The 17,480-nt window shown below is 44.3% G+C and overlaps 2 protein-coding genes across 2 annotated transcripts; both read right to left on the bottom strand.

The window, feature by feature from the left end:
- Positions 1-544: 544 nt before the first annotated feature.
- On the bottom strand, positions 545-9,464 carry LOC128455902 (actin-related protein 3). Its single transcript, XM_053439858.1, has 12 exons — positions 9,305-9,464; positions 6,161-6,216; positions 5,739-5,863; positions 5,398-5,508; positions 5,211-5,306; positions 4,950-5,057; positions 4,028-4,171; positions 3,760-3,933; positions 3,573-3,665; positions 3,231-3,356; positions 2,715-2,798; positions 545-1,735 (listed from the first exon to the last, which is right to left on the bottom strand). The coding sequence occupies exons 1-12, from the start codon at positions 9,346-9,348 to the stop codon at positions 1,640-1,642; spliced, it is 1,257 nt and encodes a 418-aa protein (XP_053295833.1). The 5' UTR covers positions 9,349-9,464; the 3' UTR covers positions 545-1,639.
- Positions 9,465-10,506: 1,042 nt separating this feature from the next.
- Positions 10,507-17,474, bottom strand: tfcp2l1 (transcription factor CP2-like 1). The gene is made up of 13 exons (XM_053439859.1): positions 16,136-17,474; positions 14,574-14,679; positions 14,142-14,248; positions 13,901-14,053; positions 13,668-13,778; positions 12,612-12,715; positions 12,296-12,347; positions 12,089-12,182; positions 11,889-11,979; positions 11,703-11,788; positions 11,471-11,613; positions 10,958-11,009; positions 10,507-10,861 (listed from the first exon to the last, which is right to left on the bottom strand). The coding sequence occupies exons 1-13, from the start codon at positions 16,187-16,189 to the stop codon at positions 10,824-10,826; spliced, it is 1,191 nt and encodes a 396-aa protein (XP_053295834.1). The 5' UTR covers positions 16,190-17,474; the 3' UTR covers positions 10,507-10,823.
- Positions 17,475-17,480: the final 6 nt, after the last annotated feature.

Here is a 17,480-nt window from a genome sequence, read left to right as displayed (position 1 = left end):
CACGAGCATCCAGCTGATCCTGAAACAGTCTCCTCTTCCCAGAAAGGCTTCCCACGTCATTCTGGAACCTGCTGGTTGATTTGCTGTATAGTTCTATAGATTTAGCTCCTCCCATCAGGCTCCTGCATGGAGAGGCTCGTCACAACCAGTTCAGGATTTCATCAATTAATAAAAGTCCTGTTTACTCAAAGGATAAAACCTTTTGATTTGAGCAAAGTAGCAGATATTGAATCATTTAGACTGCATGGCTTTATCTCTGAGGGAATATCCGTCCATACCAGTAAACTGTAACTGGTCTGTTATTGGTGAACAGGAAGGTAAACTAATAATAATCACTCAGATCATTGTCTCTGTACAGAGTTTCATTGCAGTAGCAGCAGAGGTCATTATGCTCCAAACTGTGAGCGATAAGAAAATCTGTTGAAACATCAGAAATCGTTTTCTTTTATGGATCGAACGTGATCGTGTTGATTTGTCCTTCAGGTCTGCAGATCTCAGAAGTCAAAGATTCTCCCCCCCCCATAGAGGACAAACACTCCAAGACTTAGAAACAAATTTGAGCCTTTATTGGAATGTTGCAAGGCATTAAATACACAAATTCCATTATTTTAATAATTTGGTATTTAATAATAAAAAAAAAACTTCTAGTCTAACAATACTGGTCTGACAGTCGTTCCTTTGTGTAACCTCAGAAAGTCCTCTCTCTCTCTCTCTCTCTCTTCTCTCACTGCATCAGAGATGGAAACCTGACAGTCTGAAGTGAAACAGATGTGAATCTATGGATTGAGAATTAAAGGGCAAGACAGCGATGACACATGGGGAACAACGGCACGCCCACCCGAACAAATACTGCGTATCAAAGCTGCATCATGGTTTTTAAAACAGTCGTTTGTTCATATTGTAATCGATTACATTTTCTTTTTTTTACCCCTGATTTCCATAGTTTTACATATAAAAACTTTTGTATGAAATATAAACAAGCTCTTATCGTGATACACAGACATGGAAATTTGAAGCTGATATTCTTTGCAGAAATTAAACGCAGACAATAATATGTTCTAAACTCGTCAATGGTTTCAGGAGTCGTCAGATCTCGCCTGGACTCGTGCTCGATAAACATAAATAATATGTTCTGGTGTCAGGAAATTACTATCAATGTTTCTGTCATCATCTTCGGCCTCCACCAACACCACCTGTATATGCATCATCATCATCATCATCATCATCATCGTCACTCACTGCATTTTGCTCAACAGATCCAGAAAGTTTGTTTTTTTTTAAATCGTTTTGGTTTACGAACCATTTTCCCTCATTTTGAAAAAGAAAAGTAAAGCAAGAAAAAAGAAAAGTAAGAAAGAAAGAAAGAAAGCAGGAAACACAGAAGATAAGAAAAGAACATTCACAATAAACTCTCCAGCCGGTCTGTGTCTGGTCTGGTCTCTTTTCCTTTTTTTAAATCTTTTTATATTCTGGATCTCCTCTGCGTCCCCACAGCTGAACGACTAACCGAAAAGCACAGAAGCGCCGCCATCTTCCCACCTCCTGATCCTGACTACCTTCCATCAATACAACCCCCCCCCCTCTCCGCTCCAACCTGTCGCAGCTCCCCCCCGCTGCTGTTCGACTGTCGGGTCCTGAGTTAAGACATGACTCCGAACACAGGGTTGTGGCGACAGATGCTCGGCCCGATCTCTTCATAGTCCTTCTTGGTGTGGCAGACCTGGTAGAACTCCGGCTGTGGAAACAAACACATGAAGGGGACGATGAACACAGACCAACTTAAAGAACACACAAAAACTAAAACGTGTTAGTGTGTCTGTACACGATGAAATGTGAAGAACCAGTGGATCCTGACGCTAGGAGCTCTCGACATCATCCAACAAACACCACATTAGATCAAGTGCACTCGGTAGATTAGGGTTTATCTCACTGACATAGACAAGGATAAGACAACACTTTATCTATATTAACAATAAGGACACACAACTGGTGTTGTACTTGCTGAATGAGTTTCAAAACAAATGTTGACCCACGAGAAAGTTCACTGCTGATGTCAGTTTGCACGTTCGACAGCTGATGAGTTATTAAGCTGCAACAATCGCCTGCAAATGTCAACTCAGTGAGATTAGGTTGTGAAAGCTGGAGTCTTTATGGCCTCGTGTGTGAGTCAGTGTTGCAGTGAAAGTTTGTGTTAACTATGTTTGAATGCCCCTGATGCCCCAGCTGTCAATCAAACACGTGTGTATATGAAGACAGGCCCGCCCACTTAGAGGCTGAAAGACTAACAAGGATTTCTGATGCATCTCTTATACTAAACTATAAAAAATCATAAATCTTATATCTACATTTAATCCAACTTGCTCAGATAATGGAATATGGACTGAAAAACATTACACATCCCCTTCCACCAGGGGGCTCTACTCTCATACAAGCAGTGACTAAGTGTATTCAACAAGTCAATGGATGAGTCACATTTTCATAATTTAAAGAAAGATGAATTGAGACTTTAAGTCTAACAGACACAATAACAACTACAAACTCAATTTATCATCACCTTATGAATACATCAAGGATTTAAGGACGTATGTCTCTTGTGTCTTTGCATTAAAACGTATGTCTCTGCCCTGGAGACTAACTAAACACTGAGAAGTGTGTGTGTTGTGTGTTGACTGCATGTTGATAGAGTTGTGTGCATTGAGATTTGAAGTACTCACAGTTGATGCTAACATTGATCCTCCAAACCACACTGCATATCTCTGCATATGATGAGTGATGACCTGGACATCGATTGGTTTTGGCTGAGGAGAGAGAACAGAGACAAACCGAGGATCAGAGATGCAGAAGTGATGAAAGGACGCAGGAAGGAAGTAGACAAACTGTTAGAGGCTTTAAAGCTAATATATTTACACTCTTAACACAGGCCATGTTCTCTTTATAGCAGTAAGTGTTTCATTGTCAGTTTCCAGGATATTTGGGCATAAAAACCAGTTTATAAAACTTGAAAACTCAGAATGATGTTTACTTATTTCCGTATTAATCACAGAGGACGATTTAAGATGTGACTGTAATCTGATCTCCATTCACTATACATCTATATCTATACATACGTGTTGTTGGAGAGCATGGACAGTCTTTAAAGAGACATTCAGTCTCAGGTTCACTCCTCACACAGTCATTGTGTTTGGCTGAGAGGAATCGATCTGTGCAGTAAATGAATGGGCTCCGCTCACCTTGAGCTTTCCTCCACTCAGCTCCTCGCTCATCTTCAGTCGGGCATCAACCGACCTCTTTAGATCTCTCTGCAGGCGGCGCCCGAAGTCCCTGAACATGGTGGAGCCTCCTGAGAGAACAACGTTCTGGGGGGAGATAAGGTGACGGGGGTCAGAGAGCTGTAGAATAAGAAGCACTTAGCCCCCGGTGACCTGTGGACGTGTGGGGGGGGCAGGAGGGAAACACCACTTGACACCAGTTATCTGATACTCAGACAAAATGTCCCAACTCGGCACAAAACAATGTCACCACCAGTGAATCTGTAACAAAATAAAAGGTTTGACGGATGGACGACAGGTTACCTTGTAGAGCGGACGCCTGACATCAATGGGGCAGTTCTGAATGACCTCGTCCACGACCTCGGAGATGGGCTGGGTGAAGTCAGGGTTGGCAAACTGGGAGGGAGAGGAAAGACTCGTTATCCTGCTCTGTTCCCCTCGTCTAATGTTTGTGAGTTTCCATTATCTTAGATTGTGTTGTGATTCTCACCTCCGGGTGGAAGAAGATCTCCGGTCCGAGGAAGCGCTCGTAGCCGACGTCGATGGTGAACTCCTTCTTGCTGATGGAGTTGATGCCGGTGTACTGCTTGATCCACTTGGAGCCGTCTGTGTCGTACTTGCTGAACTCTTTGACTAGATCCGGGCACACGTAGCTGTACCGCTCCTGCCGGGGACACAACGAGTACAAGGTCATGTTCTTTTACTGCGTCTTTATCAGATGTAGTGGTTCTGTATCGGAGCTGTAGCTGAGGACCTACCTTCACCGCCTTAGCTGTCTCCAGCGACTGCTCGGGGGGGATGCCCACCTCCCTCTCCCTCAGGAGCTGCTGGGTGAAGTAGGTGATGTCTCTCCCTGCGATGGGGATGTGCTTTATACAGCTGCCGATAACGTAACCTTCAGCCTGAGAGACACAGAGGAACAGAGAGAGAGACTGAAAACAGCTGATGTTACATAACGTTCAACATGAAGACAAAGATTGAGAATAGAAGAGACACAGAACTGGATGTTCTCATCAGATTTCTGCTTGTCTACGTCCCAGTCTTGTTGTGTTTGGCTCATTTTTTGCACTTGTTGCTGAACATGCAGAGAAATGTCGAGTCAGTCGGACTCTAAAGGTTTTCTGCAAGCACATTTCCTGAAACGGGGCAATTCCTTCAAACCTCTGAGTCACTGTTTGCTTTTGAACTCTATCCGGTTTCTGAGCATGTGAAAAAAAAAAATCATCAATTCAACACAGATGCCACTAATCGTAATTCAATTAGAGCCATGGGCGTTTACAAGAGTCAAAAATCGACTTAATGATCACAGTTAATAATTAAAATGCTTTCCTGAGGGGAGCAAACATTGATTACTATGTCTCCTTATTAAATTAAAACAGTCAATTACGGAACATAAGTAGCAGCTACGTAAATATATTATATATATTATTGTATAGCGCCAAATCATAATAAAACAAAATAATCCAAAACATTATCTCAAGACCTTAAACAATAGAGAAACCCAACAGTTCTGATTCCTGAAGGGCCATGAAGGAATCACTTTATAACCTTGTTTAGATAAGTGCCATACAAATAATGTTATTGTTATTATTATAATCATGTACAAAGCAAAGCGTTGATTCTTCAGAAACGTGGAACTGTGTGAGAGACAGTGATTGACTGAGGGATCTGTAGACTCACCACAGGGATGACGTGAGTGACACCGTCTCCGCTGTCGATGACCGTCCCCGTCAGCGTCCTCTCTCCCACCTGTCTGGAGGTCCAGGAGGCTGCCAGGGCGAGCACAGCCTGCCACGCACAATAACACACATATGAAGGACATGTGACATTTATATGTAAGATTGTGTGTTCAAATGTACATTAGCGAGAGTATTTATAGCTGATCACATGAGGAAGAAGTGTTTATGACTCGTCATGTCAACAAGTTCCATCACATCTCACCTGCACAGCGATGTAAAGCCCGGGCACGTTGAAGGACTCGAACATGATCTCAGCTGTGTACTCTCGGTTCTCCGGTGTGTTGAGAGGAGGCTCGGTCTGAATACACACAAACACACAAACAAGACAAAATAAGATACTGTGGGCTGACCCTTTGTGTTTACTAGCTCTGGATGGGTCACATGCTCACCAGGAGGAAGTAGTGGTCCTCAGGCTCCGCCCTCAGGTACTTGAAGATGATCTGCTCCATGAAGCGCTCCATGAGGTCCCAGTCCTCCACAATCCCATGACGGATTGGCCACTGGAGACACACGGGTTCAGGTAATAATTAGAATAATGTTCATTACAGGTCATGTCCTGGTTTCCCTGTGAAGTGTCTCTCTTCCCTGTTTGAGTCATTCAAAGAGAAACGGTCCCCTAGTTATCAGACAAGGAAACCATCTCCTTTCTTCTGCTTCCTGTTTACTAATTGTTAACTCTATTATTTATACTTTTAAAATATGGGTTCATAAATCCAACAGGGTCACGTACCTTAGTGGAATATGAGGGTTTGTCTACTGCTTCATCTCCAATGAAGAAATCCAGGTCGTCCACCCCCTTCATCATCCTCCGCTGGGCCTGGTCCCCGACCTTGGCTGATTCTTTGATGGCGATACCTGACGAGAGATAAGAGAAGTCAATAAGTGGCTACAGGGTGGTGTGAGGTACATTTACAGGTAATTAAAATGGTTTAATTTTCAAAAATCTAAGAAACATTTACATATACAGAAATTAGACCTGAAAAGACCCTTAAAGTGTTCAAAGTGTTAAAGGCACAAAGTCAAATTCAGAAAAGTATTTATAATTGTTAGCAGGGGATTTTTTAAACTTGTATCATTTCCCCTTTTCGTTGTTGGCCTCACTGGCCTTGTGGGCTAGTGGTCAGGGAATCGAACGTACAGGGAAATACTCACATGATGGAACGATGAACTGTGGCTCTGTGTTCCCTGCATACCCCAGTTTGGTGTAACTGCAAGAGAAGAGAAGAAGGACATTTCTCCATTAGAAACCAGTTGGATGAACTGGACAATACAATACAAAGCTGGAACTGCATTTAGACGTGTGAACATTTACTACAGTGAAGATTATTTTGGGCTGCGTTCCCCTGATTGTTCTGATCAATGCCATCCCTGTCCTGTGGGGAGTTGGTTTGATGCCAAGAGCAGCAGCAGCTCTGGAGTTTGCTAATAGGAGGCCATTAAAAGAGCCATTCATGTCACACTGGGAACTGAGAACTATTCATATGGGTCTGCTGGGGTGGGGGGGGGTGGGGGGGGATCACTTCTGTATAAACTGATCACTAACCCTTAATATAAACCAGCCATGACCTCAGCATCAGCTGCTGTATCTCCTTCTGCTTTGTGATAAGAAGAGAATCAAACCTTTACCAAGTTTCTCAAAGTCCTTTCTACAACAACCACAGCTAAAGACTATAGAGTTTGAACCCTCCTCTGTACGGAAGTCTTGTGGGGCACATGCTGACCAGATGTAGTCTGGACTGGTCTAAGCTCTGCCTCCCATAGTAGCCCTCAGGGCCCGGGGGACTGATAGATGACACCTCTGACTCGTCCGGAGCACTGTGGGCACCATGGGCCACATCCTGGTCACAACAGTGGCTTCTTTGAGTTCAACTGACTGTGGACAAGAAGCAGCCGGAAGAGACAGCATCAGGAAGTCAGGAGGAACTCTCCACTGGTTGTTATGACTGGAACCATCCCCTCAATTCAACGTCAACAACTGGTTTCAATGGAAAATGCATAAAGTGCTGAGTTGCTTTGCTGAGTCAAGCTGCAAATTCACGACTTGTCGGTGTCACACTGCCAAGGTCAAAGTTATGTGATGATGTCACCAGGCCTCTGCGATGATGTCACCAGTGTAGAAACTTATTATAAAAACCAAAGTTTGCTGAAAAAAAGCTGCATATTTCCAAAAATATGAGAAGTTAAAACAAATAAAAACAGGAGCAGACGTGTCCTGAGCCAGCTGAAGGTTTTTGATGTGTGAATGAATTAACTGACACATACACCAGCAGCTGATTCAACGTACGAGACATGAATGTGTTTCACTCTAATTACAATAATAAAAGTCATATTATCAGTAGTGTCTAATGGATATACTGTAAGATATGTATGTGTGTCACTGTCAACAGCTGCTTCATGACACCAGCAGTGTGGTCTGACAGCAGCAGAGCTCTGAACACCTTCATACCACAGAACAGTCCCAGCTTGTCTCCCTCAACCTGCCTCGACACGCGGAAAACACACAACACACGTCTGACAGTGGACATCATCGCACAGGACGCACAACAGTGAAGTCAACCAGTTTTTTAAAACACATTCTAACACAGATTCTACAGGAATCTACTTTAGAATCGTACAACTGACTGAAAACCTGTCGTCTGTAGCGTTGGTTCACTTTCGACCTGTGCTCATTAATGACTGCAGCCTTGTGGTATGAGATTTCGACTGTTTGCTTAAGATAGATGAAGCAACGCCTCCTCCACCCAAACCCTTCAAATGCACATGGGATTTCTAGATTCATGTGAGTGTTGCACATTAGACGACTCCTACACCCTGATGTGACTGTGGTTGATTTATCATAGAGTCATTAAACAACTTAGAAGGTAGATGTTGTGTGTCAGGAAGTGGAGCCGTCTTCCTCTGGACATCATGAACTCCCTCAGTGAACTTGTGTCTAACTCTGTACTAACTTGGTGATCAGCTGTTAGCTCCACAGATAATTAAGTACCACTTGCAGATGCAGTTACTGGAACCTGTCGTCTGCCTTGTACCTTTAAGACCTGGCTATAAAAGTAAAAAAGGGAACATCTGTTTAATGAGTAGGAACTAGCACAGGAGGGCTAACACACAGTCTCAGCTGCACTTCCTTCTTCTGGTCCCAGTGCAGATCTGAAGCAGGTCTCTGGTTTACAGCCTGGAGGGATGATTTGGGGGGGGGGGGGGGGGGGGGGGGGAAGAGAGGTATGCAATGTGAGGAGTTCAAGCCTCTACATGAAAGCCCCCCCGAAACTAGCTGAGCACACCTCTCATCACCTGAGGACAGTTATTTGAGCGAATGTCCTGAATCGCCTGAAACATAAACCCCTTCCTCACAGTGGATATTAATATTTATTTATAAAATAAAATTACATAACAATCAGGAGTGAAGATCTACCTGATACCAAGCAGGACAGGAGGTGCACACACACCCACACACACAGACACACACACACTGATCTATACCAACAGTGCTCCTCAGATAACATCTGGATCTGTGATTTCCACTCTGCCCTCTCAAAGCATCATTTTGCTCTCGAGGCCAGAACAAATATAAAAGACTGCTCGAGCTCCTAATTGAGACGAATCGCCCGAGAATAGAACCAACAACCTGCTGAGGAGCCGGAATTAGAGAAGTTAATCAGAAAAACATGCTCGGAGGTCGAGAACAGCTCCTTATATGGAGCAGAGCGCGTGAATGAGGAAGTGGAGCCTGTGTAGGAAGTGGCGCTGCGCCTCGTCGAGTGGAGACACCAGTATCACACTGGTTTCCATTCAGGGGCCACAAATCGGACTGGGAATTCTGGTAGAACACGTAATGTTGTGGTGGGACGCTGTTTTGTCAACAGCAGCTGAACTCCCTCTGAATGAATGGAGCCAGATGTGAGGCATCCCCCCCCCCTCCTCCTCCTCCTCCTCCTCCCCAGTCTGTAGTCTCATGGTGACACAGGAGAAACAAGCTGGGGGGGGGGGGGGGGTGTAAAATGTCGCTACTGGTGCAACTGGCGAGCAAGCAGGACGATGGAGGTGAAACCCGAGCGGTGCCGTAGTGCCTCTGAGCCGCTGGGGAACACAACAACCACAGCTAGCTGCTCGTTAGCATGTTAGCTCCCAGGCTAGCGGTGGGTCTAACGCCCGCAGACAGACACACACACACACACACACACACACACACACACACACCCGGGCTCCTCCGCTGACACTGACAGCCCCTACCCGCACCCAGACCCTCCATGACACCCGGGCCCCCCTCGGCTGCACGCCCCGCTCCCGGACACCTACCCTGTGCCGCAGTCCACCACACACGCCGGTAAGCGTTGAGCCATCTCTCCCGGGGTCCGTGCTCGACTCGAGGCGCTGAAACGAGGCGGTGTCGTCGGGGAGGATCCGTGAGCGTCCACAGGCGGAACCCGGAGCCCGCACTCTGCGCTTCCACTTCCGCACTCGGCTTCTCGCAGCCAGGGGAGAGGCAAGATGGCGGAGGCCGGGCAGAGCGACACGGGCACGGGCAGGACTGAGCGGCTGTCAGTCAGCGGAGGAGGAGGAGGGAGAGGAGGAGGAGGAATAGGAGGAGGCGGGGGGAGAGGAGGAGGAGGAGGAGGAAGAGGAGGAGGCGGGGGGAGAGGAGGAGGAGGAGGAAGAGGAGGAGGTGGAGGAGGAACAAGAGGGAGGAGGAAGAGGAGTAGGCGGGGAAAGAGGAGGGGAGGAGCAGTAGGGAGGAGGAGCAGGAGGTGGAAGGAGGAAGAAGAAGTGGAGGAGGAGCTGTATATAGAGGTGGAGGAGGAAGAAGAGGAGAGGAAGAGGAGGGATAGGAAGATGAGGTTGAGGAGGAGGAAAAATAAGAAGAAGAGGATAAAGAGGTGGAAGAAAAAGAAGAGAATGAGGAGGAAGAAGAAGAGGAAGAAGAAGAGAAGAAGGAAGAGGGGGGATGAGGAGGAAGAAGAGGAGGATGTAGAGAAATAGGCGGAGGATAAAAAGGAGGTAGAAAAAGAAGAGGATGAGGAGGCAGAATAGGAGAAGGAGGAAGAGGAGGAGGAAGTACAACATGAATTTGTTGTAATAGGTTTAATTTAAGTTATCATCAGTGATCTTGTTCTAAAGTTCACAAGTTCACACGCGATGATGTCACCGGGTCCTTGTGTGATGTCACCAGGTCCTTGTGTGATGTCACCATTCAGAAGATCATTATAAATTCACCAAATCTGAAAAGACTATTAAATTATGAATATTAAAGTGGGTGGAGTTGATGAAGGTTCAGAGCAGAGGAAGTCACAGCAACCACAGGAAGAGAAAACAGTGCAAAATACTTTATTCTGACTTTAATGCACCCCCCCCCCCCCTGTCCACTTTCAGCTTTAAAGCAACTAGAACTGGTGAGAAACCACCACAGCAGATCAGAGCAGAGCAGGGACACTGGGAGACCAGAGCTCCCACTAAAACAGCATAAAACTCCTTTGTTCATTTGTCTTTTTGATTTGTCTGCATGATGATGTGTGACACTTTGCTTTATTTCATGAAAGTCATTCACTTGCATTAATAGACGCTTATGGAATGTGAGCACATGTTAAGCTTTACCATGAATTGCAAGCATATTAAACATGAATCAGTAACTTGACAAATGTACAAATAAAACAAGGAAATTAAAGACAGCTGAATAGAAACACACAATCAACAGTAAACTACGGGCTTCACAGCCTTTTTTTTTACTTTACTGTAAATATATGATCTTTTATTCTAGAAGGATTTATTTACAATCTGTACAATCGCTGGGATGGAACCTCCTCCTGCGTCCCCCTGCTGGTCATTTCAACACAATCTGGAAGCCGTCAGTGTTTTCATCTGCAGGACAGAAGACAAGCCGGTAGACAGTCATTTAAAACAGCTATGGAGTATGGATGTTAAATGTCTGAATATATAAATAATACAGATAATGACCTCTTATAGTGCTGATGACGAAGCTCGTCTCCTCCCCGAAGTTCTGCACCATCTGAGAGAAGTGGATTGATCAGTGTGAACACAAAACCCAATCCTCTCCTCTCCTATTCTCTGGATGATGATAATAATAATAATAATAATAATAATAATAATAATAATAATAATAATACATTTTAGTTGTATAGAGCTTGAGGTACTCAAAGGTTCTTAACATGGTAAAAACAGTGACAATAAAAACAATAAGGTAACGTTATAGCAGTTACAAAACAGGGATTTTACATTAAAAACTATTATAATAGATAAATTAATCCCAGATTAAAAGCAGATTTAGAAAGGTCAATTTTATAATGACAATCAGCCTCACACACTAACACACACTTAAACAAGTACTCGTATGCCTCATCTGTGAACCCGATTTGAACAGCTATGATGGAGAAAGCTCTATAGATATGGTATGTGAGAGTCCCGGGCTCATTAGTAAATAATCCGAAGGAGTGAAGTGTGTATAGATACCTCGTCAGAGACCAGGATGTGGATCCCAGTGGGCTTCTGCCTGTAGATGTGTGTGATCTGCTGGGGAGTGATGCTGTACAGCATGGCCACCTTCTCACACAGGTCCAGCAGGGTCAGCTCCTCCAGGTACAGAGCGTGGTAGACTGCAGGGGAAGAAGAAACTGAGACACTGATCTGATACGTGTGGACGTGTACACAATGTTACACAATGTTACACAACATTCCCACTTACTGTCTCCGCCCCCGGGCTTGATGGGAGGTTGATTCCGGGCCTGCTGCTGCTGGCACACGTAGATGGTGAGGCGGGGCTGGATGCACCTGCAGGAAACCAGTGGGAGCTGTTATAGTCGTACTGGGAGGATAAGCAGATTTCGATTAAAAGAAAAACTAAACGACTGGTGGCTCCTGGAAGTCTCACCTTCCCTTCATGGTGTTGAAGAGGCGGATTCCATCTGCTGGGCCACATATCTGGATCAGGTCCTCCCTGCTCAAACTCAGAAGATCTACACCTGCAACCACAGCAGAGGGTGAGGTTCTGCGTTCCTGAGGTAGAACCATGTGTCTCAAGATTTCACAAGGACAACTGGGGTTCTCCTTGTTCTCTGGGACAACCGGTACCTAAGAAGCTGGTGAAGAGCCTGGAGAACGAGGAGAACCGGTGGCGGTGCAGCCAGTCCTGAGTGTCCTGGGGCGAGGACGAGGGCAGGAGGTGCTACATGTCAAACAGAAGAAGAGCCCTTGAAATGAGAACAGCAGCTCAGCGTCCACTGTCTCCAAATACTGTCCTGAAAGGGACGAGAGAGCAGCGTCAACCCTGGTACTCACATCAGAGCAGCTGGACAGGAGCAGCTCCCCCTGCTGGTTTGGAGAGCAGCTGCTACAGGAGCGTGCACGTGAGGAAGAAAGAGCAGATGGGGGGTGATTGATTTTTTTGGTGTATTGTATTCTTTGCCTTCTGAAAAACATCTGTCTGTTCTTTCACTGCTGTGGCACATCATGCAGGGTTAGGTGTCAACCCATAGAGGGCGCTATCACACTCTGCTGCAGGGGTCAGGCCTTCTCTACATGAAGGCTCTAATGAACGTAATGAGTTGAGATGGTGCAGAACACGTGTGTGCATGGAGAGAGAAGGCTGACCCACCCGTCTGGCACACTGCAGGAGGTGGGGGAGCTGTGGTAAACAGGTGAGGGGGTGCTGCAGCTGCTGTGGGTGGTGAGGTTCAGGGCGTCGGGCCAGGGGGAGCACTGGAGAGAGACAATATCAGAAATATCATATTAAAGATGGAAGGATTTGTAGTTTTCACACTGAGAACGGATGAAATGAGGAAGTGATAATTCATAAATAGAATTATCACCTCATGCACCTGAATACTACAAACACTAAAGACTCAACTCCGTGAAGCTTTGCATCTTCCAGTCTTACAATAATAAAAAAAAAACTTGTTTAGACAAATGAATGGATTCAGTCAACAGAAACTCTGAAGTGCTTTTACTTTGAAACAGCTACAGGAAGTGCTTAAGTTGGGACATATTCGACAGATAAGCATTAAAACTATTGTGACTATAAAACATAGGATTTAGTTATAGAATATGATGTATTGTAAAGTAGATATAATATTGTAATGCTGGTCATGTGTTAATTAATACATCAATAATGATTCTATAAAAATATAACAGCTCATTCTATACATGACTCCTTAAAGTGCATTTTGCTGATATTACTCATAAACATTTATTTAAGTCAAAGTTTGAAGACAGCACTTTAATTTGTAAATTTGTATTTTCCACTTCACAAAGTGTTTTGGTTTCTTGCTTCAGGTTTGATTTTTGTCCGGATGAATAACAAACCAGATTAAACCACAGAGTCACTTTAACGTTCAAAGACTAAAGTGACGCACACACGGAGCCGCAATCATTGACAAACACACACACACACACACACACACACACACACACACACACACATTAACACACTGACAAACACTGGTTTAAAATGTTGTGTGTGGGAGGAAGTTAGACAAAACATTGTGACTCAAAGATAGAATGAGTGACTGAGGTCTGATGAGATTAGAGACGAATCCAGATAAGACCAGGACCAGGACCAGGACTGACCACAGTGGGGGTCAATAACTTTAGAGCTCAGCACTGACAGCATGAGCACAGACAGAGGGTCGGTTGTTGTGTCCTGATGTCCCACCTCTTTCAGCACGGTGGTCTCGTGGGACGCCTGGTACTTGTCTCTGTCCTGAAGCGTCTTCTTCTCGATCTTCTCCTTGTCCGTCTTCAGCTTGCGATCGGCTCCTTTGGGCTGAGGACAGAGGAGATGAGGACATTTGATTTGATGTAGAATCTTGAGATCAGTTTCAGGTGTTTGTAGCTTGAAGGTGTAAAACAGAAGCAGAAGAACACGAGTGGGACGAAGCTTCAGACCTTGAAGACTTTGATCTGACAGCTGGACGAGTGGACGTGCTCCATGTACTCCCCGTGCTCGTTGGTGGTGAACGTGTCCACCTGGATGCGGAAGGGAACCCCCTTCTCCCCGCCATGCTTCCTGGGCGTGAACTCGGTGCTGATGCAGTTGACCTGAGGAGACAGAGAGAGGACATGTGTGCAGGAGGACGAGCAGCAGCACTGACTTCCCTCCTGACGTGAGACCCGAACCCGTCTGTACCTGGATGAACACCGAGGCGTTCTTCACCGGGTCCCACAGGAACTCGATGGTGTTGAGGTGCAGAGCGTGAGAGCGAGGCTCCAGTATCCCCACTGACAGAGGGATATCTGCAGGAAACACAGCCAGGCGGTCAGTCCTCACTTTGGACCTGCTGTGTCTGTTCTGAGATCAGTGGGTAAACAGTGACATCACATCCTTCCATGCAGCGAATAGAAATTAGCAGAATCTGAGTCAAAAGGCGAGAAGGTTGTGGGTTTGTCACTGTCCGGGCAATTTGATCAAAGCACACACAACAACACCAGTGGCTCCATTAGGGGGGGGGGGGGGGGGGGCACTGAGTACAGATCATAATGAGCCTGTTGATGAAGTAATGCATCACAGCTGAGGATTGATAAATCACAGGTCACGTGCTGCTGCTACAGTCCAACGTACCCAGATCCAGGATCCGGTCCCCGGGCCTGTTCCACCTCCAGCCCTCCAGCTGCTGGTGCTCCATGTACTGCAGCCGCCGGTCATGGAACACCACGCGCATGATGCTCTGTGGACAGGTGGGGTCAGGGATTCAGATCAGTTCATTCACAGTCAGTCAGTACAACAGAGTGAGTGCATCTGGGTTCCTACAGTCCACATGTCAGTGGGCCGGGACATGTGATATAAAGAATTAGAAGCAGCTAATATATGGTTTTATTTTTAAATGAAATCAGGGCTCCTACACTTATCTCGACAAGATGGACACTTCAGCTTCCTGGAGAAACTAGTTGGTGAAAAACACCTCTTGTAACTTATTAAAATGTTTTATACATTCATGCTCATGAGACCGGAATGTGGGAGCCCTGATCCAATCTTTAATCTGCTTCTGGTTTTTAACTTACTGAGGGACTTCATGGAACTTTAATAAAAGTTTATTTAGAATAAAACTAAGCTGGAGAATATTTTATGACGTCAATGACCTGGAACTAAACAACAGTGGGATTGTTTCTGGCTCATTTTAGTTTTTCTCATTGGAAATAAGTATTATAATTCATCCTGAACCGACAGTTGTGTAACCAGGATGATCTTGAATCGAGTGATTTCAAAGGAATGTAATGAGCTGGAGCTGCATCATGTTAATCAAGTTGGCTCCTGTGCTTGGACCCATGATTTGGACCTTTTAGGTTTTAAAAAACATCTTGTGATCTGAACATCTTCAGTTAGAAGACGATGTTGTAAGATGACGACCTCTCGCCCCCTGCTGCTTTTTAGATCTGTCTCATAATCAGATGAAATGAACAAAGCGTTCATCAGGATATTTATGATCTTTACTGGGAGGCTCATGCGCGACTCGACCCGACACGTCATGTGTTTGTGGAGACGCCACCTGTCCCATTCCCACGTCTCCAGGGAGCTGCAGCTAACATTAGGCCGTGGAGCCTGAGGACGGAGGCATGTGGAGTGGATGCACTCACACGGAAACAAAATGACCTCCACCTTCTCTCCAGTGTTCAAAACATCTGGGCAATAAACACAGTCACTTTCAATACGCATCTGAAATACATCAACCTGTGTGAATGAAATCCAACGTGACATGATGACAGACATTATGAGCTGTTAATGGACTTTATTCAGAGAGCAATGGCATCTGGGAGATATCACTTACAAATATAATAAAACATATAAAAAAAAGTTAATTAAAGAAATGTGAAGATGCTCATTTCTTTCTGAAGTAAACTCCGGTGGTGAAGGAGGAAGCAGAGGAGCGAGTTCAGAGGAACAGAGTGTGTGAGGCTGGAAACGTGAAGGGAGGATGAGTTGTGTGTTTGTAAAGTCTACGAAGGAGGAGAGGAGGGTTTTGGGTGAAAGTACCAAACTCTCCGAGGTGGACACCCCACCCCCGAAGTGGAAGGGAGGGTCGAGGCACCTGTGACCAACCAGGAAATGGAGATATGAAAACAGACACTAGGAGAAAGAGGCGGAGGTCACATGAAAGTTTAAAAAAAAACGGACCTTACACCTACCTTTACATATTTGCTGCTTATATCTGTATACTCCACTAGTTTTCTGTTAAGCATACGGATTTCGTAGGACTGACCTACATTTTAAAACATTAAAAAAGACCTGATTAAAATTGAAAAATGGGAAATCAGTCAATCAGGAAAGAGGGGAAGTGGAGATAGAAACTGAATCAAATTAGGAACCTTTCTATAAAGTCACTTTATGAAACGTATATATATATATATATATCTCCATCCTGATCAAATGTAAGACAGGAACTTTAATATCATATCATATCAAGAAAAGCCAGTGAGGGACACGACAGGACCATCAGTGACTTTTCTGTGTGTTTATAAAACTAAGCTTTGGACACTGAAGTCAATTAACTCATTATCAATATGTGCCAATCGTTACATGGCAATTTTTATCATATTATAACAATGGCCAAAAGTTGCATGTGAAAGCAAGCTCACTTTCATTGTGTGTACTCGTTAACAAATTACTTCAGAGCAGAGAAGCAGGGCAAAGAAACATGAAGATAATATCAACATCTCACTGTTCAACAAGAGAAACACAATCAGAAGGTTCTAGATCGAAGAACAAAGAGGAAAGAACAAAGGAACAAAGAGGAGGACTAGATCAGACATGGAAGAGAACAAGCTGGAGGAAATCTGACTTATTGTGTGATTGTTATTATGTTTACACTTCATTCATAAAGTCCAGGACAGGAAGTCTTCTTCTTTTTGGATTACTATTCACATCTGTCAACGAATGTATATGGAAGCAAAAGAAGACCAAAGGAATAACATTTTATAACTGTGACATTTATGGATTCATCAAAACATACTGTCGAAATTTCAAAATTTTATTTATATATATTCAATTAGTTTATTTTAGAGATTACGACTCCCAAGGAAAATCAATGAAGCCTCTTTTGAATCGATCAGAGCTCGGTCCAATCAGGTGACGTCCTGTCAGTCACATGATCCAAGACTCAGAAGTTTGAATGAGTGACTGAAAACTTCTGACACAAGAATATTGTGATGTCAGGATAAAAGAAAACATAACTCCACTTAAAACCTAAAATATTTTAATGCTTTACATGTAAATTGATGTATTAAACATATTTAAATATCACATATTCAGAAGCTGAAATTATCTTTTGACTGAAGTTAGTAAACAACTTTTAAAAGATAATAAATTCATCTTAAAACGACTTGAGATTCTCCAGTTTCTCTCTAATCTTTGTCAATGAGAGTAAATTCAATGTTGTAGATTAAACAATGTCTTAATTTTTATTAAATAAAGACTTAATTGAGAAATTAATCAGAAGGTTAATTGAAAACAAAACTCAGATCTAATTAAACT

The sequence above is a fragment of the Pleuronectes platessa genome, chromosome 14 (assembly GCF_947347685.1).
Source record: "Pleuronectes platessa chromosome 14, fPlePla1.1, whole genome shotgun sequence".
NCBI lineage: Eukaryota > Metazoa > Chordata > Actinopteri > Pleuronectiformes > Pleuronectidae > Pleuronectes > Pleuronectes platessa.
This window is presented reverse-complemented; position numbering and strand designations above follow the sequence as displayed.

Coding starts and splice junctions, on each gene's coding strand:
- LOC128455902 (XM_053439858.1), bottom strand. CDS start 9,348: ATGGCTCAACGCTTACCGGCGTGTGTGGTGGACTGCGGCACAGG. Junction 5,864..6,160: donor ACAGTTCATCGTTCCATCAT/GTGAGTATTTCC, acceptor ATCTCTCGTCAG/GTATCGCCATCAAAGAATCA. Junction 3,357..3,572: donor TCAGGCGTCCGCTCTACAAG/GTAACCTGTCGT, acceptor ATCTCCCCCCAG/AACGTTGTTCTCTCAGGAGG.
- tfcp2l1 (XM_053439859.1), bottom strand. CDS start 16,189: ATGCTTAACAGAAAACTAGTGGAGTATACAGATATAAGCAGCAAATAT. Junction 11,980..12,088: donor GCTCTTCACCAGCTTCTTAG/GTACCGGTTGTC, acceptor CTGTGGTTGCAG/GTGTAGATCTTCTGAGTTTG. Junction 10,862..10,957: donor CGTCATCAGCACTATAAGAG/GTCATTATCTGT, acceptor TCTGTCCTGCAG/ATGAAAACACTGACGGCTTC.